The sequence below is a fragment of the Platalea leucorodia genome, assembly GCF_965183815.1.
Source record: "Platalea leucorodia genome assembly, chromosome: 11".
In the NCBI taxonomy this organism is placed as follows: Eukaryota; Metazoa; Chordata; class Aves; order Pelecaniformes; family Threskiornithidae; genus Platalea; species Platalea leucorodia.
In genome coordinates this window covers 14,483,100-14,504,738 of record NC_138833.1, presented here as the reverse complement: position 1 = coordinate 14,504,738, position 21,639 = coordinate 14,483,100, and the positions used below count along the sequence as shown (strand labels likewise).

At 42.3% G+C, this 21,639-nt stretch overlaps 1 protein-coding gene across 1 annotated transcript; it reads right to left on the bottom strand.

The window, feature by feature from the left end:
• Positions 1-1,023: 1,023 nt before the first annotated feature.
• On the bottom strand, positions 1,024-18,257 carry PPP2CA (protein phosphatase 2 catalytic subunit alpha). Its single transcript, XM_082324232.1, has 7 exons — positions 17,949-18,257; positions 5,317-5,526; positions 4,629-4,802; positions 4,353-4,442; positions 3,764-3,925; positions 2,877-2,995; positions 1,024-2,107 (listed from the first exon to the last, which is right to left on the bottom strand). Exons 1-7 carry the CDS (start codon positions 18,048-18,050, stop codon positions 2,035-2,037), a joined length of 930 nt encoding a protein of 309 aa, XP_082180358.1. The 5' UTR covers positions 18,051-18,257; the 3' UTR covers positions 1,024-2,034.
• Between the last annotated feature and the right edge of the window lie 3,382 nt (positions 18,258-21,639).

Genomic DNA, 21,639 nt, shown 5'->3' with positions numbered 1-21,639 from the left:
ACTGACAACTGCTTCCATTTGTGTACGGCAACCGAACAAATGAAGTGACTGCTCCCCCCAGAGCAGGAGATGAGTCACGCCAATTAAAGTCACAGGGAAAAGAGAAAATAGGGCAAAGTCATTACTCTTGAAGGAATGGTGTCAATTAAGGCACAAAGTTCTGTCTACAAAAACAATTACAGAGAATGGCAAGCGAAAGGAATTTAAAGTGAACTACTCTCTGCAGCAAAGGATTTTTTTTAGTAGTGATCAAAGCAGAAGTTCCCGATATACTAAAAAAAGACACTTCAGATGCACTTATTTTTAGTATGCACTTCTTCCTGTAAGAGATCAAACTGCAGAAGCCTGAGCGCTCTCCAGAAACCATTTGGAACCCAACCTACAGGACAAGTCTGAATTTTTGCTGAAGAAAAAAGCAACCACTCAAGCCTTTCAGAAACGGGATGAAGTAAGGCTTGGTGAAATGCAGCACCTTCTCTGCAAGTCAGAGAATTCAGCCGTCTTCCAGCAGACAAGCAAGAAAGCCCCCAAAAGTACGTCTAGGACTACGCCTCCAGGTAAGTTGGACATTTGCAAAATTTCTGTACACTCCCTTAGAAGTAAACAGTGTACAAAAAAAAAAAATCCTCTATGTTGTTGCGGAGTCTACATTGTGCCCAAGGAATTTAAAGTCTCTTAAACAACAGGAATATTAGGAGTCCTCTATTAAAAAGACATACCTGGCCGTTGTTTTAAGATATGCCCATTAAGTTTCAAGCACAAGCCTTAAGAAGGCATAAAATTTGAATTTCTGTTTTGAACAAAATAATCAAATCAGGATTCAAATTCTGAAACAAATCAGTAGGAAGGAAATATTTTAACAGAAGTTAACATAAAACACATACCACTGTTCTTCAGAAGGGAAGCTTGGGCAATACACGTAGTACTACATTTCAAGTTATTTCCTTTAATATTTAGAAAACTGATTTTATTCTTAGTTTTTCAGAAAATGATTTTAAGTATTAGCACCTACATTGTAAATTACTCAAACTTAGATTTACACTTGAAAAAAGCCACACTCAATCAATTAAGTTATCCTATATTCTTCCATTTTTGAATATTTCAGTAGAGCACCAAGAGGGAAAGAACACAACATGTCAGTAATGAGCAAGCTCCGTCCTCAGCTGCATGACAATGACCAGGCACCTCCCTGGGACAGAATTCAAAAGGTCAGAGTTTCCCAGCACACTCCCATCACCTCAGTTTTAGTTATTTAAGGTGGAAATTTCTATGCAAGTTTATAAAACCCATCCAGCTGTATGTTAGTTTATTAAACCACAGTTGACCTGAGATGCAATTAGGATTTGACATTTTTCCATACTTAGTTCACAAGTTTATTATGAAAAACACTGCAGCTCTGTCCTGCAGTAACATTGTTTTACAGAAAAAAACAGTTCTGTTTAAAGTAATTCACTATCCTTGGACAATTACAAGGGACAATATGGTAGGGCAAAGAGTGGAAAAGGGAACTGAGTGCAGACAAAAAAAAAAAAAAATCAATACAATTAAGTTAAACAGTATTCCCTGAAAATAAAACAAACAAACAGTTTCAGAACAAATATGAGGCCTTGGTACTTATTTTAAAAATGTTCTTTAAGCTTCAATGATTGTTTGCTGCTACCCTTATCTACAGTCATGCTGAATAAAGCTATAGCTAAATGGAAAGTTAAATGTATTCACGAGGTGTTAATGTCTACATCTTATTATTTGCAGTCTCTCAGAGAAAGCAAAAGTAACTACAAATAGCGCTATGCCAGAAACTGGTTTCTTGACCAACAATGTTGCTTCAGCATGCAATGAACTGGTTCATTCTAAAGTGGTCACAGTTGTTGACGACAAGAGGCTTTGTATTTGAATATGGCACGTCTTTTGGTCCATGTGAAAACAAGTTTGAATGTTAAATATTTTCTGACACTTTGGAGTTACTGTTGCTCTTCCCATTTTCTTTAGGTCAACATATGGTTCATGGCAATACTGTACAGGTCTAAAATCTCTTTACAGGAAGTAGTCTGGGGTGCGACGAGTAACATGCGGTTCACCTCTACGCGGTGCTGGATCAAACTGCAAACTGAAAAGCACAGATATTAATGAAACCGCAAGAGTTCGGTTCACATTCAGGTATGCTTTATAGATGAACTACAGTAGCAGTGGTCTTAACACAGGTACGTCTTTCCAAGTTTTTTCAACCAATTAAAGTCTTGTTCTAGAACAAGTGTTCAACTTCTACCACTCCTTCTACTAGTATGTATTTATACTACCCATATTTTAAACTCCTCTTATGATTACTACTACGGACTGGAGAGAAAGAAATCTTAGCTTTAAGACTCAAATTGGTCAAGCATTAGTATACATTTAGAAAGTTCAAGTCTTCAGTCAGTGTCAAAGGGGGCAGTTTACACAATGCTTTTGCCTTGTTTACTAGTAAAGTTGTTGCTGAGGTGATTAGAAACCTCATTTAAAAAGCCAACATCCTAACATCTGAAGAATTCGAAGATTCCAAAAGCCTCTGGCCCTTAGGAGGGCATTACCTCGGACAAGACAGAGTACTCCTACTCTCAAGTCACATACCTCTGTAGTATTTCATTAAACTGCAGTTATACCAAACAAAAACAAGGAGTCTCACTTTAATCTGACAGACAAGATGTCAACAACAACTGTTCCAGATATTTGACTCCAAGACTTGAGATGCATCTAACCCAACAATTCCACATTCACTTCACCTCCCAAAAAGCATATAGGGAAAAACCATGTCTCAACACAATAATTAAGTGGTATCTTGCTACAGTAACTATCTGAAAATCATGGGCAATGTAAATCTCGTTTTTAAATATACTTACAAGGAGTATTTTAGAGTATCATCAAGTTCCATAATTGCAGCCTGGTTGCCACAACGGTAGCAATAATTTGGAGCACTGAAAATTGTTACTACATTCCGATCATGGCACCAGTTATACCCCTGGAGAGGAAAAAAAAAGAAAAATTATGACAGCCAAGTTAATTTGTTGTATCCCGTATCACCACTACCAAACTGAATTTTTAATGCACAAAACCCTAACTGGCATTCGTAGTGTCATTTTAAATAAGATTAAGGCTGTATCTTTATTTGTCTTCTCGAGAGAAAAAGGGTAAAAAGGAATTTTGGCCTTCCTATGTTGCTTCTTACTAGTAAGCATGACCTAAACATACTTAAAAAAAAAATCGGCAACAATTCTCCATAGCATTAAAAAAATTACAACAGCAATTCTGAAGTAAAGAATCTATGCTGAATCTTCAGCTGCGATCACCAAACCAGAATCCAGATATACATTTAAAAATCTTAACTGCGAGGGATAACTAGAGACTAAGAACAAAAACATGCATCCAAGGTAAACAGGAAAAATACATCTTTTTTTCAAGGCACACATATTGGTGTTCATTTTCTTATCAAGGGACTCAGCATTTATGTTTAAGAACCTTTTTATCTACACAGAAATGCAGTACCACATATACTATTAAAGTCTGTTTTGAGACATCGCTGCAAATTTTCAGAAAAAAGCCCAAAATACAGGTTAGTCCACTGTCAAACTAAGAAATTCCTTTAGTAGCACATGAATACTGTCAAAAGAAGACTCGCAGCTGGATCATCAGTTGTCACAGCAGCACACGCACATCTCTGACACAGAGTACGGTATTAATGCACCAACTATGCAATCCAGAGTTTAAACGCACAGGCTATCCTGCTTACCTCCATTACCAACTGATGAGCTCTTGAAACCAACGTAAGGCCATTAGCATGGTTAAAGGTTTCTGAAATATCCTGTCCAAATGTATAACCTGCACCTCGAGGAGAAATTCCCCAGCCACCACGATCATCTGGATCTGACCATAGCAAGTCACACATTGGACCCTGTAAGAGATGCAAATGTTTCAGAAACAGAGACCCCACAAAAAACCTACACGCACACCACCCCTGCACAACTTGCTGCAGCAGCTCTTTAAGACTTAAAAAAAAATGCCTATCAACTACAACAGCTAGTGCCGTTAACACTTGAAATATTATCAATAAGTTAATCTGAATGAAGAACTTTCATAGTAGTTCTCACCTTGGAGATCATTAAGTGGTACCTGTTGAGATTCTAGGCACACTAAAATAGGTTTCTTTCTTTAGGCAAGAACATGCCCCTTACTCTTCCTTCAAAGAACTAGAACAGGAAGACAGGCACTTTCATATTGCTAAGTTGTTCAGAATTTCATTTTCAGCCTGTGTACTCAAATACCCAACATATGCTGAATCATGAATCCCACCATGAGTTTAGAAAATTATTTTTCAGTACCTCATGGGGAACTTCCTGCAAGCGATCAAGTGCTCTGATGTGATCCAGTGTATCTATCGATGGAGAGAGGCCACCATGTAGACAGAAAATCTGGAAGAGTTAGATATAGAAAGTTTATCTCATTAATTTACATTAATTATATCCGTGCAATTATAACTGTTTAGTATAAATGATTAGGAGAAAATCTGCAACAGATTCCCTGAGAGCTGATAGAATACAGTGTTAACAGCTCCCTTTACAAGTAGTAACATTTAACTTTGTAAAATTTCAACATACCTGGCCATCCACCAAGGCAGTTAGAGGCAGGTAATCAAAAAGGTCTGTAAAGTATTTCCAAACATTTGCATTTCCGTATTTTCTTAAACATTCATCATAGAAACCATATACTTGTGTGATTTGCCTGCTTTCATGGTTCCCTCGAAGAATTGTGATACGTTCACGGTAACGGACCTAAACATAACAGTTTACTTTAGAGGCATCAAAATACGTATGTCTTCCCAAAAAAACCAGAATTTGCACCCCTCACCCCCTGTCATATGTCAATAAAGCAATAAAACCCAAACCCTTTTTAAGAAGATTCAATTAAAACCTTTGAGAAAAGAAGGAATAATTCATTCACATCTTCAGCTGCCAAATACTTTTGACATTAATTAAAAATTTATTCATTGTTACTGGTGGGCTTCACTACACCTGTGCATTCAGCTGATCTCTCCAAGCAAATTCTTAAAGATTGCTACTTAGGCAAGTAAAAAATAAATACAGCACTCATTTTAGAAAAAGTTCAGGCTTGCACCTGAACGTTACTTTTCTCTTCAGAAGTATCTTAGAAAACTAAGACAGCCAACATTTCACGTTTTGTACCTATAATATCAATGTAGTGCAAATCATAATATCTATTAAGTGTAGTCAGGATAGTAATTATATATGTTTTATACAGAACTGTACAGATGAGAAGAAAAGTTACCTTAAGAGCTACAAGCAATGTGACTGTTTCGACTGAATAATAGCCTCTGTCAACATAGTCCCCCATAAACAAATAGTTTGTATCTGGTGATTTGCCTCCAATTCTGAAAAGTTCCATGAGGTCGTGAAATTGTCCGTGGACATCTCCACAGACTGTGACTGGACATCGCACTTCTTGTACATTAGATTCTTTTGTCAAAATTTCTTTAGCCTATGAAACAAAAAACACAGAAATTGTGAGTTTGTCTACAAACAGTCATTTTATTCCAAGTATGCTCCATCACTTCCAGCTCTCTACTACCTGCCCTCTTTATCAACTCTTGTCCCTTCCTTGTCTGAAGCACTTGAGATAAGAGTTTATCTTTACTTAAAATTTTGCTTTATGCAATGCTGTATTAGTAGCAGATTTTTGTTTTGGTGGTTTTTTCCCTTCTCGAGGAGGGTATTTTAGAATTAACTTCCAGAATAGGAAAAAAACCAAACAACACTCAGACTTTTTTACATCCAAAATCATGCCAATGTCTTATCTCCAACCCTCCAAAAGCCTGAACTCAGACATGGCCAAACCCAAGACTCTCCCTCTGGGAGGTGAACACAGCCGTATCAGCTAGCAAAAGCTCCAAGAGTTCTACGCTTCAGACATCCCGCGTCAGCAGACAATTTGCTACCCATCTAAACATACATCTTGGAATGCAAAGGCAGAATCCTACACGATGCAGAAGTGAGAACGTAACTAACATCCAGTGGTATCAGCAATTGCAGAGCAGGTAGTTTACCTGCACAAGCTTTCAAGTTTTGTGCTTAAGTACACACAAGTAACACCGAGTTGTGTCTTTATAAACCTAAGTAGGGAAACATCTTTGTCATCACCATTTTTTCACTAAAATTGTGTGCAGAAAGGTTGCAGACAAAGGCAATTTGTATGAAGAAGCACAAGCTAAATATGGCATCAGAAAGGTAATTTTGAAATAATGTAAGAATTCCTTAATCTAACCATCACGCTGCCAGTTGCGGTTTGTTCTCAGAAGTCACCAAACACATGCCACAATAATTTTCTAAATCAAGAGGGTATTAGAAATAAAAATAGTAACAAGTTTACAAGTTACCATCTACAAAGATTTCCATGCCTTTCAAGCGCCAATGTTGCTATTCGAAAAGGATCCCTTTTTTTACCTCATTACCAGAATGACAAGAGAATATATAAAACCTGTATTCTGTTTTATAACCCGGGATGCCTACAAGACTTGCAGAAACAGCACCAAATACCACCTATGCACAGACCACGCTGAATCCAAAATATTCTGAAGCACGCATCAATAAGAGACAGGTGGAAGAGCAACACCACATTCATTTTAGGCTCACTTTTCCCAACTTTATCAAACCTAACCTGACAACTAAAGCAGCATACTCATTTTAGGGGGGGTTCTGCTAAGCAAAGTAGTATTTTGAGACACTAGAAAAAATTCATCATACTCTGAAGAGCATTACATTTTAAAAAGTTAGGAAAGAAACATTTGAAGTTAAAATCTAAACAGTATATTAAATACTGGGTATTGACATGAACCAAGCTATTAAGAAACATGCTGCTGTGTCCAAGTTTCCACCCTATTCATGAAGCCATTAGCTGGACAGTGACTGACACCCCCACCTCCAAAAGTGGTCTCACTGTTCCAGCATATTGTCCAGGCTCACCACCACGGTCACCACTTCAAACAAAAAAAGTGCCAGCAACACATAGCTTAATGATGGAGGTGGACAAAATTCAACATTTCACTCAGCACTGGAAAGAAATGCAAAAATGCAATCATGGTTAAGCACCCTGCATGGCACAGAGCTTTAGATATTACAGCATGAGCAACAGAGTTAAATCACTCCACAGACATATTTACGTCAAAAGTCAATCTCATATGACAGTTTCCACTCATGCTGTGTCTAGTACTAAAGATAGGTCATTGCTGGCTTGTGGTAGATGCTAAAAGTGTAGATTTATTTTAAGATAGCCTGACTTAAGTTCATTTTAATGCAGTGACACTCACCGGATGTTTTGAAGGTGTTTCAACAGCCTTAGCTTCTTCTAATATGCTATTACATTCAAAGCATTAGCCATCTTAATTCTCCTTTTGACAGAGAACATTGCAGATACTTATAGCACTTCAATATGAAAAAACCCTACTCTTTAATTTAGAATGTTTTCTACTGCTTTATTTTCTTAACACACTGGAAGCAATGCACAAAGAATGCAGCATTCATTTTTCATCAAAGGTATGCAACGTTTACGCTGACCGAGATTAAAATGGCATAGTTCTCAGCAATGGAGTTGTTGCTTCCTCAGTTCTTGAAATATTAAATCACTCAGATATGCATATGACCAAACACGTAGATAAGTCAGACAGCTACTCTGATGGAAAAAGACTGTTCCAGGTCAACTTGCAAAACAGCAATCTCTATTTAAATCCTGCAACGAAGGAATGCTGGTGCAGGGATTTCAATATTTCCATGTTCTGAAACTAGTTCCATGATATACTGCCTCACGAACTGCTTAGGCCATTTACAGTCTTATGTCCCATAGCATTAACAGTGGTGTATACTGAAGTGCTTAAGCGGTTTCCTTGCCCCTGCAAAGGAGCCTCAGCAGAGCTGAAAGTGGAAAAAAATAACACCCTGAAAACAAGCCACCAACAAGTGGTCTGTCAACCATACCCCAAATTTCCACATTAAATTAATTCCTACAAAAGAGTAAAGCAAAAAGTGTTGTAATATACTGTAACATAACAAAAACACAAGTTGTTAAGACAACAGTATAGGTAATATTACAATTTCAGAATTCAAGTTTCACAGAAGTTAAGCTATCACTAATATTACTGAAGTATTGTGACCCTGACTTTGTACTGGACCACACACCGCCCTGTGCAACCTCATCTGGTTCCACTCCCTCTTTATTGATCCCTTCCCCAAGATCCACGACAACGCTCCTTGCTCAGCCACATCATGCAACTCCCTCCCTGCCCATCCCCATCCATCCGTCCCGCCAACCCACTGGGCTTCCCACCAGCAGCTCTCCTACACTTTCGCAGGGCAAGGAAGCGGCAGAGCATTTCAGCAGCCTTCAACACAAAACAGCGTACTCCTTGGTCAAACCACCTGAAGAGGGAGAACTAGGGAAGAGAGACACACGCCTGATTCCTTGTACTTCAAAAACCCAGTGACCTACTGCCAAGAAGGATAACAGTGCAATACCTTCGCAGTATTTTGACACCAACATTTTGAAACATCCAGGTTTCATTGCCTATCACTAGGATAAACAGTTACACAATTCTGAAAGAGATTTTTCTTTAACACTTATTAGTGCTTTTATTTCTCAGTCTTTTTTTAAGTTCTTAATTCTTAATATTAAGACAGCCCAAACTTCTGTATGTCTTCAATGCTCAGGAGTACCCCACACCACAGAAAGTTTAACTTGTGATGGCATTCTACAATTTAAAAAAGGTGAATAAATTTAAGCAAAAGCTTGATGTCAACAGCATACTACATTACAATTATCAGACCCTATCTCCAAATCAGCTTAACTAGTTTTTCAGCCCTATAGACTCCGATTTCAAAACCAAGTGCAAATGGATACAGATTAAGACTGAAAAGAACTCATTATTTCAAATTGATAAATGCTAATTTTGCAGCCAAGCACCAATAAAGTCTAATGCAGGAAAAAAAATGTAGCTGTAAGAGACAGTTGCACAAGAAAAGCGTAAGAAGAACAACGTAAAATGCTGTCATAAACAACAATTGCCAAGGTGGAAAGTTACGTATTTTACGTCGAGCAATCTCAAAGTTCAAACAATAAGCACATATCAAACACACTTCAGCTTAGTCATAGTGACTGCAATTCGTTCCTACTCGATATCTGAAATACTGGCTTACTCAGCCATTTCTCTGGAAAGAGGCAATTTGTACAATCCCAAAACACCCAAAACACAACAAGAATAAAACGAATATTAGGTTAAACACACAAGAAAACAACACATTTTCACTTTATTGTAAAGCAAGTAGTACTGCATAAAAATACAACCTAGTATTAAAGAATTAAAACATTCCTGGACTGCTGCACATCTTCTAAATGGCCAGACAAACAGTAAAGCAGTGTTTTGTTGCCTTTGTTTACAAAGCACATCTTTTATGCAAAACACTGTTCTTAAAATACAAAGATTAGCTTCATTGTTTTAAGACAATGCAAGATCCAAGTGTAAACTCTGCATTTTATAATGAACAGTCAGGGATAAGAATTATAAAGACTGCATGACCATTAAAGCTACTACCATATGATTTTCAGATCTTTACAATTTCATTTAATGAGATGCAGTGGTTATATGCATGCAGAGGTACCTCCTATTTCCCCTGGTCACTGCATATATTTTTATCCTATATGCCACAGATTAAGGCTGAGTCATAAATGCCATAAAGGCTATCATCCATCCACTCTCTCAACGCACTCTACGCTGAGGACAAGTGAGTTTCCCTCATAAGGAGAGTATATAATCAACCTTGCCTCACAGAATTCAAGTGGTCCATTTCTAAAAAGTCCTCTGAATTCATCTGTACCCAAATTCCTTTGTGTGTCCAGAACATGCCAGTTATTTCTCAATTACTCCTACCCCTCCTTAGATCCATACATTCTAGCAGGAGCTCTGACAGCTCAAACCAAATACCTACCCTGAAAAACTCTGGGGCACATCGGAAAAAAAATGCAGTAAACATTACTGTGCCTTTGTAGAATCGTAGAACAATCCTTGAAACTGCTGCATAGCAGCGAACCAGTGCTATGAAGCACTTATCAAAAGATTACCACTAACTCAGTAAAGGAAATACAACCATTATTTTAATTAGACAACATCGCTCCAAAGTCATGGTTGCAGATGGTAATCTGTCATTCTTGGCAGACCAGAATTCACACCTGCAACCCACCATGCTGTCTAGTAAAGTGTGTGTGGAGAAGCATCCACTGTAACCAAGAAAAAAAAAAATAGGTATTTGTAGTTACCATAAAGATATTTTTATGAGATCGAAGACTTCAACCACACCCATAATTTCCTGTCGTCAAGATGCACAGGATGTGACTAAAGGCACAATGATCAGCTAATTGGGATGAATACTGGTTTTAGCTGGCCAAACACTGTGGCCTGGAAGAGGTTCAAGTTCCAAGCAAAGTCACCCATTACAGTCAGAAAGTCTTCTGCAGAGTGAATACATTTGTTTCCTTCAATTTAAGGGCTTCCCCCCAATTCTTACTTGCAGAGGAAAGAGAACATGTTCAGACAAAAGATGGGCTCACCATTTTTAGACCAAAAGGTATTTTCATTCACTGTCTGAGATTTTAAACAAAACTAGAGAAATGGGGCCTCCAATATAACCCTTCTGTGAAGAAGGTACGACAGCCGTCAGATTATACATGGCACAAACTGGAAACTCATTTATGCTGAACTTCAGAATCGACCAAGGAGTTCAATGTGAATGTATAAGTAGGAACAAAAATTAAAATACAAAGCTCCCTACCGACATTTAATTATTTAGTATTCCAAAGTAAGTAATACCAGGATTTCCATCCACATAGAAGAAGCCACAGCAGCAAAATACTCTTTTCCCAGGACTGAAACAGAAGATAACCAATCTGTTTTCTCTCTGGTCTTGTGACTAGCGCCTATACCTCTGTTTCTAACCTCTTTCACTACTGGCAATACTGAAAGTTTAGAACTCGAAGAAGGAAAACAAGGCATGCCTGGTCAAAGAGTCACAATGCAGCTCCTGAGAGGACCTGTGTCACGATGTGGTCACTACATTTGTAGCCCTTAATTTTCTTGGGGTAGGGCAAATAGAACTAACAAATGAACTCGAAGTTTTACTTTAGTTCAAGGTGCACAAAATGAAAGTTTAGTAACTTATTTATCAATGACTATGTCAGTGAACAAGAACAAGAACTAACCAAAAAAGCATAAAATCCAATCAGCTTTCTACTTTACAACACACAGCAAAGTACCCTTGTTCACTGCTCCACAACTCAGCAACAACTGCTCCCTTACTCTTTTAGCAATTCTTGTTTCGATAGAAGAGAGTCCAGTTAAACACAAGATGTTAGCCAACCAAAAGATCAATCCTAATGCCAGTACTGCATATAAGATTAAATGAGAACCACCTTCCTTATTCTCCTGTAAATTCTAGAAGCTCTACCAAGAAAGCATACAGGCAGTAAAATTTTGCCAAATAATCCTCTGCTCTTTTGTATTACAAAGCAATGACTGATAACATTTGCAGCCTTGATAGTCCCCTCAAAACTTCAATTTGGAAAAATCATTAGCAGTCTTACATACTCAGCATAACTGAAAGGCCTGTTCTTTCCCTCAGAGGCAGACTTGGGAGAAGGAAAGGGGAACTGCCATATAACGATCCGTAGTTGACAAGACCAGATGAAAAAAGAGGATAGGAAGGGGCTCCTCTGAAAGAACGCAACGTCATTATCTTGCTTCATACAAAATATCTTACTGTCTTTAACTTTGAATTAAAAGAAAAACAAAGTCTAGAGAAATCTTTTTTTAAAAAAATGTAAGAGGCCAAATAGCTCAGGAAATCCAGATGCCTTCCTCTCTACATGGGAGTTCCAAGAAACACAGCAACAGTAGTAATGCATGAAGCTGCCCACTTACATGGAGATGGTCTTCAGTCCCCTCTGTAGAACAAGCTGTATTTATTTTGTATCGTTCAAGTTGTTAAAAAAAGGAATAGGCTAAAGCTATTCCCAACTAGTTGTGCCTGATATCTGCAAGTCCAGCTTCATGTAATAAATTCAAAAGGTTTTCAACCCTTTTGCTCAAGTAACTCCAACCACAGATAGGCACAGTCATGTTAAAGGTATGGTCAGGGTACCACCTGGAGGATGGGGTAGGCACGTGTGTCACAAGAAATATACTTCAAAACCAACTAGCAAGCATGTAACACCTATATTGGAAGGTATTTTCAATATACCCAGCAGAAATATTGGAGACCTGACTAATGAGCAATTGAGCTCCACTATGTATTCTTTAGCCAGGAATAAACTGTTTTTCCAGCTTCACATACTACCTAAAGAAAAGGAACCGAGGGCAACAACTGTGTTACTGAATATAGGTGCTGTGTTTAAGGGTCCCTAAGTGAGGATGGAAATTCAACCACTGGTCTTTTGATCCCCTTCACACAGCCTTTTGTACAAGGCCTCCTTAACTCACGCCAGACACAGCCAGACAGGTTAGGTTATTACACTGTTTAAGGCAGCCCAGATGACTAACTGAAAATGGCTAGGGAGCAATCACAGAGCAGCACTGTCATCAGATCTCAGGAGGCAAAGCCTCACCACAGGTAGATTTGGAGGAGGACATCAATCTACAGCCTCATCCATGTCCCGAGACTTAAACTGGTAGAACTCAACTAGGAACTTGCTCTGACTTAGAGTGCTTACTTCTGTTATTTTAAGCTATGCCCAAAATAACTTCTAAAACAATACAAAAATATCTTTCACTTCTATTTGATCACAACTAATGTTGTAATTAAAAAAAAAAAAAAAAGAAACACCTAACTGCCAGCACAACTCAATTTTACAGAATTTCCTAGAATTGAAAAAAATTAGAAAGCTGCTGATGCTACAAGAATTGGCACATACAAGCCTATATTCTCATACGCACATCAAAACGTTAGAAGTATAATCAGGACTAGGCAAGAAGGCTGGCAAGGCTGACACTTCAAATGCCTTTTGTGTAAAGAGACAATTTCCATTTTATATTACCAACCATCACAAAAAAAAAAAAAAAAAGAAACACAGAACACTGGGAGTGAAAGGATCTTTTTTTGTGGTAGTGTTCCAGAATAATCTAAAACACAGTTATTAAAATGTCACAAAAAGCTTTTCACAATCCACCTGTAACTCTTCAGAGACAGAAGGTATAACTATGTGCACCCATCAATGGCTTGATCCCTGGGTACGTTCAACAAGGCAGTAGCAAAGGAGTCCTAAACCATCTTCTGGTCTCCCACAGCCCCTGGAACAACTGAAGAGGGCCCTCCCACCACCGGCAGTAGTTTAAGGGTTTCCTTGTTAGCGAACACAGGAGGCAATGCAGTAGCAAGGAGGAACTGAAATGCTGTGCCTCCCAGACCCACATGCATCTTCTGCCAGGGGTAGGGATGGAGGGACACAGAGCTTGTCCAATACACAGCCCACCGCACAGAAACTCTCACTGGCTGGGAATTCTGTCAGGGCAGGTTTTTCAGTTGATTTACAGCCAGTTCAGACAGAAACATTCACTTTTACAATCATTCTAGTTTGAAGAATAGTCATATGCGATGGTTACATGTAAAGATATGGGAACGCAAAAGCTAGCTAATGGAAAAGCCCTTGCAAACATGGCTGGGGACAGTTTAAAACATTCAATTCGGGGCAAAAATAATCAGCTAAGAAAGGTAACTCCCCAACAGTAGAGGAGGCAGAAGGGAACATGTGCCTCTCTGCCTGAAAAAGAAGCAGGGCAGACATCTCAGGGCACTAATAGGTTAAAAAACAGGAGATTCACAAAACTTGCCAGTCCTATGCATTAGAGGAACTGAACTCGGGGGGGGGGGCAGTGTTGACCCAAATGAAAGCTTCATCAGTAACATACTGCCCTCCCAGGACTAAGGCACTTAACACAAGCTGATTGAGTTCAAGCAGCTCACACAGCTGCAGTGGTACATGCATGTTTGGTTAGTTCTCATCTGCCATCAGTCTCGGAAAATCTAACTTGGAAGATACGGTGTTAAACAAAGGTGGAAGTTTTGCAACAGAAAAATAATTAGAAAAACACACCATTAACAAGGTACATACCAGAGAACAGTATGGCCCAGAAACATATTTATACTATGAAAATCAGCACGGGTGACAAATCAAAAAGCAAATGTAACCAAGATCATTGTTACAGATCAAAAGCTGGAGGAGACTAGTAATTCAAGTACATGGGAAGAGAACCTTGAACAGTCTACACAGCATATATGAGCAAATTGCCTTCTTTTTCTAAAAACCATATGCCATGTTCAAACCCACTTCATTACAGACTAGTATTTCCAGGGGAGAGACTCTGATACCTCTCCCTCCACCTGCACTAGATACCTGCTGAAATAACCAATGGAGACTCCATCCACAAATTCAACTCATTCCTTTGTGCATTTTCAGACTGTCATCCCACCTTCCTGAGCAATGTACCACACCCCCCTCTCCTGTGATAAAGGGCATTTTTACACCACAGCGAGGAGACAAGACCACTGCCTTCTACCTTCACAAAGTATGGAAACGAACAGTACTCCAAAGCAGCATCCTTTCATTCAAAATGGCCAGTGGAAAAACCCTCACCTGGCAATAAAGGACTTCCTTTCTCATCTGTTCACAGACAACAGTCAATAAACAATTCAGCGTTAACAGGACAAACACTGCTGATACGTAACAGCGACTACGTGACGTGCATTTTGACTGCTTTTTCAAAACTTACACTTACCAAATCCTTAAGCAAAACACGCACAATTGGTCGCACAACTGATGTACCATAAAATACGTAGCACATATTAAGCCTCGAATAACTTAACTGCTACTCAGAGGTTCATATTTTTTTCAAATCATCTGTGAAACTATTATGTATTATTCATGGTTACAAATTATTCCTAGACTTAGGAGACATTTCTGCCCAGTTACCACCATCACCCAGGTAACCAGGCGCAAGGTAAGAGGCACTAAGAAAGTAACTGGGATGCATGAATGGCCACACTTCATAATTATGTTTGTAAATAGCTGTTATGTTCTTTAGATATCAATAGTGAAACACAAGAGAGCCCTTAGGCTTATTCTTATTAGACAGGCACCAGTCTGCACACATGAAGTCCCAGCAGATCAAGAAATACCAGTCAGGAAGATCATCCAATCACACAGTGTTTGAAATCTCGCAAAGATTTTTTTTATTTATTTATTTGTTTATTTTAACTAGTCCTAGCTACAACTCAATGTGGTGAAGAATGACAGTTTATACCTAGTAGGGTCTTTATCTGTCCTTTGGAACAGTAGCTATATTTGACACTGTCCTTAACACATTAAGCTATCTATGGAAAAACATAACCTTTGGGTGTGATTACATCCACGAAACTACTTAAGACAATCACAACTCCGTGAAGATTCTGAGAGTCAGTGCTGGAAGCATGGAAACACGTTAAAGCGAATGCTGTCCCTCAGCAGGAGGGCACAGAATTCAACTAACGCCATGCTTTCACGAATATGGCTTCCCACTTGAGGGGGCAGAGACGACTTCATGGAAAACTCAGACTTCGGGGGCCTACTTCCAATTCCTTGCATCAGCAACCATGTAGAAATTTAACTACTCTTAGCAGGAAGTCCCAGTAAATCCACCTGTAGTCACCAGCAACAAATCACCTTTCCTTAAAATAAACAGCCATGTGGCTGTACTCTGCAAAGCGCTGACCACAAACCCGTCAGAGATAGGGAATTTCAGTTCACGCACAGTGTCACGCTACCCGGGGAAACACTACCTTTGGTCTGGAGCTAGGTCATATCCACCCAACTTGAGCCAAAGAGGTTACTGATATTTTTCAGGTACGCTTCTCTCACACATTCTTGTGGTCTCTCGTCTCAAAACACAGCAGTTAGACACACAACTTTCTGTAAACTTTCTTTTTATCCACCATTCTTTTAGTGACAAGCATTAAGCATTTATCCAGAAATACAGCTCATTTCCATTCTTCACTGGGGAAAAATGAAAATGTCATCTTGCGTGACAATGATGACTGGAACTACAGTATCTTCTGTAAGGAATTTCTAATGGTATGCCTACTCTTCGCCTATCGAAACCTCCCAGTAAATTGAAAGCTTTTTGTATATTCCTCACGCTCCTGCAAGTTACCATACAAGCTTACAAAATACACCCGCTCATGCGGTATTCAGGACCCTGTACCAGCATCGGTTTATCAGTGACGGCAAGTGGAATACTCGCCTCTCCAGCAAAGCAATGCAAGGAGGAAGCTGGACCGCTGTCATTGGAGACACACATGAAAAAGAGTCAGGCAGCGACACTGCCACTTGCTTGCAACTCAATTTAAAATACACAAACTGCATCAAATAGTAACAATTTTAAGTTGCTGGAATACTAGGCAACTAAAATTTGTACTCAAGCGAGAACCCGTCTGGCCAAAAATACTGCAGGCTCTTTAGTAAGTTCATGGACAGTCCTCTGGAAACAATTTGCTTCCAAAACAACATGCTGTAGTATTTGAAGGCATGATGCCAAATTTAGAATATTCTAATTCTCGTGGCAGGTACACAGCCTTCTTCAGAACCCAGTACATCAGTAACTTCCTATATTCGTTAATTTCTAGTTCCCAAACAGTCCACAAATATTACTTCCTTCAGTCTAGAAAGGCAGGAATACATAAAACCTTCAGTAACCGAAAAAATTGCTCAGCTATTAAGTTACACCCAGAATTAGAATCCAATTGGAAAATGCAGCTGGATGCTGCTAGAACAATTTTTTTTCCTTTAATTTCCAAAAGGCAATCTATCCTGGGCTGATTTTAAGACCTCTCTAAGCTATAAATACCTCAATTAACACAGACATCTAAGTCTCAACATTTTCAATCCATCACCATAAAAATAAATAGCTCTATGGGATCTCAACTGTCTATTCTGTGAATTTCATGAAACCCAGAATCTTATTCAGGAAAAAACAAAGTCGCAAAGCTAATCTACCCTTCAATTCGTTGTAAATGCGTCTGTGCTTATTTGTACCATGAAAAAAAAAATTCAAAGCTGTTACGTTCAAGAGGCAGTTCTTTACCCCGTGTAATTTTCAAGTGATTACCATAAGCTTTTATTTTCATTGTGATAACTTAACACTTTTGGGGCTGCCTTAAGATTTTAGCCGTATCACGACAGTATGTCGCGTCGATTCACGCGCGACCCTCCGCACACGACGGCCGCCCGGGCCGGCAGCCGCGACCCGGCCCCCCCGCCCCCCCGGGGCCGCCCCGGGGCGGCCGCGCCAAGCGGGGCCCGCGGAAGGGCCGGGAAGGGCCGGGGCCGGCGCAGCGCCGCCCGTCCGCGGCCCCCGCACCCCCGGGATGGCGGCCGCGCTCGGGGGTCTCTCCCGAGAATCCCGGCCGCGGCGCCATTTTAGGAGGCGATGAAAAGGCGGGAGGCGGAGCCAGGCTCCCAGCGCAGCGAGAGGGGGCGCGGACCCGCCCGCGGCTCGCCCGGCTCCCCGGCCCGCTACCCCCGCCGGCGGCTCGGGCGCCAGCCGGCCCCGCGGAGCCGCCCGAGAGGCCCCGGCCCGCTCGCCCCGACGCCTCTTCCCGCGTCCCCCCCCCGCGCCTCCCCGGCGCGGAGGCGCCTCCCCCGCCCGGCAGCACCTTCCCCGGCTCCCCGGCCGCTCGCCTTCCCGCCGAGAGGCCGCCCCGGCCCCGCGGGCTCCCCCACCGGCCGCCGCCTCCCCGCAGCGTCCCGGCCCCGGCCCCCACCGCCTCCCCGCAGCCCCTCGCCCGCCGGCGGGGAGCGGCCCCGCCGCCGCCACCCGCTCGCTCGCCGCCCCTCACCTTCTCGCAGAGGCTCTTCACCTGCCCCTCGGAGAGCTGCTTGCACTCGTTGAGCTGCTCCACCCACTGGTCGAGCTCCTTGGTGAAGACCTTCTCCTCCATCCCGCTCTCCCCCTCCTCCTCCTCCTCCTCCTCCTCACCGGCTGCTGCCGCACCGCCCCGGAGGCCCCTCCGATCCGCGCTCCCAACGGGCGGCAGCGGCGGCCGCGACGCGGCAGAGCAGGGCAGGGCAGGAGGCGGCGGGTGCGGAAGCGGCCCGGGGCGCTGCGCTCTCCGCTGCTGCGGCGCTGCCGCCCGCTCCCTCGCACCAGACCGTGTAATGGCCGCCGCTCCTGACGTCACCGCCTCGGCTTCCACTACGGGGAGGGGGCGGGAGACGCCATGGGAGGCAACGGCGCCTGCGCGGCCGCTGGGCGGGGCCGCGCCTGCGCGCTGGCGGGGCCGAGCGGGACCCGCCCGACCGGCGGGGCGGCGGCGGCGGGGCCCAGCCCGGAGGCGCCTGCGCCTGCGCAGCCCCGCGCGGCACAAAGCGGCGGGGGCGGCCGGGAAGGGCTTTTCCCGCCCGCCGGGGGGGGCAGCCGGCCTCCCCCGCCTCGGCGGCGCTGGGCCGGCGGTGCCGCTGAGGGCTGGCGCCCTCCTCAGCGGGGCTGCGCTTCAGGGGGGCGGCGCAGCCCCGCGGCGGGAGCGAAGGGCGCTGCTGTGAGGGGCCCTGTCGGCGGCCGGGCCCGGCCCGGCCCGTCCCCGCGGTGCTGAGCGTCGGCTCCTCGGGGGGCCCGGGCTGGACAGGGCGGCCGGGGGTCGAGGGGGGATGTTTGTAGTCGCTTCCTCTGGCTTCGCGGTGCTTGTGCCTCTCCTGTAGCCCTGGGCGCGATTCCCGTGTCCCGCGGGGAACGAGGGACTGGGGGGCACCCGCTGGCGTTAGGTCCCTAGAAATAAATCTTCTCAGCTCAGGCATGAGCGTTAGATGTTATCTCGGCTGTACCACCACGTAGTGCTTAGATTAAAAAGGCTGTCTTGCATTTCTTTAAAACAATTTATACTGAAAGAGTTCTTGGGAGACTTGGGTTTATTATGACCTTTTAAGAGAGAAGGAATAGGTGAGGCGCAGCGTAAGCTTTCAGCAAAATACAGGAAACTGGCGGTGGACCTCAGCTCCCTCAGTGTGCTCGGACGCTTGCGTCTACCTAAAGGAGAAGATGTCAGTAAGACAGAGACAAACAAGACGCAGTAGAAAGGAAGGAAAGAAGCATGCATCTGTGATCTGTAATGACTTCTGTATTTTATTGCAATTTGTATCTTAAATTATAGAGGTGTAAGTCAATGCGAGATTTCCCTTAAATAACTTCCAAAAGACATTAAATGATCAGTAAAAAAAAAAAAAAAAATCTTTCACTTAAATGGGTCAAAATTTGGACAAAATATATCCTGTTGAAGTTATCAAATGAACTAGGACTTTTCCTGGTTAATTGTCTCGGTCAGGGTTTGCCTAATACAGAGTCTAAATTGTTAAATTCTTTGCCTGCTATTGAAGCAAATTAACAATTACATAGTGAGCAAGGGGAAAAGAATGTTTGCTTTCATAGGTCAGTCTCGGTTTCTTGATGTCAGACTCTCCTAGTAGGCATCAGTTTGCTGGAATGACCTAACTCAGGTGTTTTGTTTTTCTTCCAGAACGTTTTTGCACTTTTTACACAGGTTTCCATCTTCAGATGTTCTTAGTTTTGTTCTTAAAGTTGTAGAAGGAAAAGTGTTATTCATTGAAAAATGGTAGGTTTCAAGAATTTACTTTGTAGCACATCTTCCTTGGTACTCCCAAAATAATCTTGAACAAATAAATGCAAAGAACATGAAGCAATAACATCATCTCTTGTGTAACTTGCCCAGCTAACTGTTGACCTTCTGGCATAGTAAGATGTTTTAACATCACATTTGTCTCTGTATTTTCCATACAAATAGTGAAATTCTTGGTGAAACTCAAGTAGATTGCATCTTTGAACTCCTCCTGGTGTCAATCTTACAGCTAATTATGCCTCTGTCTACAAAAATTAACTAATTACTGTTATTTTGTACTTATTTTCCACAACGTTCAGAAGAATCTGAACCTACAATTTTGCTACTCTGTGCCTCAGTCTCGAGAGAAATGAGTGCTTCAGCACCTTGTTAGAGTCTGATCCAGAACGAGGTGTTCTCTGCTCTCGGGTGGTGGTTGCTTGAGGCTGACGGGAAGAGGGCAGTGGCGGCAGTCCCCTCTCAACATTATTCCCCCTCTGTTGCCAGCAAAAATGAGTGTTCAAAAAATCCCTGATCTGCTTGAAAAAGTGTGCTTTGCTGCATGTGTACCCTTGTCCACTTCTTTATGCGGGTGTACAGATGGTTTGAGCTGGCATGGGAGGGGATGCACGGGGTCGGGATCACAGAAGGGGCCAGGTTGGAAGGGAGCTTGGAGATCGTCCGGTCCAGCCTTCAGCTGCGGGCAGGGCCTGGGTTTGGGCTGTCAGCTGTAACGCTTGGGCTCTGTGGCAGACAGTTGATCCAGCTGGAAGAGAGGCTGTGCTGGGTACCAATCCTAGTGCTCAAAACGGGGCAGGACTGCATTGCCCGCTGTGTTTCTGGAATAGGAAGGATGGAGTGAGAGCTGAAATAAAACCTTCTCAGCAGCAGGAAACTATTAACCTGGCTTATTTGCTTATGAAACTACAACCAAAGTGCTGTGATGTTTTATCTGATAGGGGTGGGGAAAGCACGGCTAGTGTGGATTAGACAGGGTTCCTTACGGATTGCAATAATGATCGCTGCTGTCTTTAGAGCAAGTGTGATGGTTCGCAAACCCACCGTTGGTTCACAGGAGCGTAGTGTTAAAGTGCTCACCTAAGAAAGGAACCTTTTTTGTTTGAAAAGACTCGGTCACTTCCCACTTTGGAAGGGGTAGGTGATTGAGCACTCCCTGCTTGCCACTGAAGCCCTGCCATTGACTAGGAGAGACTTCAGGACTTGGCACAGGGAATTCAGGATTCAGTTATCTGGACACTCACAGAGAAGGGGAAAATTTTGGTTTCCATCTCCGTCCCAAGCATTAGCTCTGTATTTTATCCTCATATTGTTTTGAATAGTCTATGTGTGGATCAGAAGTCAGATCTCATTCCTCCCTCCTACTTGAGAGTCATAATCAATAGTTTAGAGAATCATGGTTGCTTTTCTCTTCTTTCTTAGATAGTTATCTGAGCCTTCAAAGGAGAACAAAATAATGAAAGAATACCTGCTGTGTTGCATAAGTTGGAGGTTTGTCAGTACTTCAGATATACGGTAAGATTAAGCTGTGAATTGTGAGATGGCAGTAATAATACTTCGTATTTAGTATGTGAATATATGCCAGGCTTTGGTGTGTGTGTGTGTGTGTGTGGTTTTTAACTGAGGAGATGGACTGGGTGTGGCTGCTATGATGAGTCAAGGGTAGTCCATACTGCCGTACGCAATCCTAGCGCTTGAGTCAGTGACGAGTGTTTCGTATGTACGGCATTCCTTAAAAAGGTTAACTGTTCAAGCTGACTGCGCTTACATTTATACACATCAAGTTGGTAGGTTATTCAGCTTTTTTGCAAAACCACCTATAGTGCCAACTAATTCTGTAACAGTCTGAAATTAATCTCGAGCTCATTGACGTGTGTGTTAGCAATTGCAACAATCTTATCCG

What these genes read in the sequence shown, in the direction of transcription:
- PPP2CA (XM_082324232.1), bottom strand. Translation starts at nt 18,050, where the DNA reads ATGGAGGAGAAGGTCTTCACCAAGGAGCTCGACCAGTGGGTGGAGCAG. An exon ending in CATTGCTTGTAGCTCTTAAG is followed by an intron (nt 4,803 to 5,316) that starts GTAACTTTTCTT and finishes TGTTATGTTTAG; the next exon opens with GTCCGTTACCGTGAACGTAT. An exon ending in CTCATCAGTTGGTAATGGAG is followed by an intron (nt 2,996 to 3,763) that starts GTAAGCAGGATA and finishes TTTCCTCTCCAG; the next exon opens with GGGTATAACTGGTGCCATGA.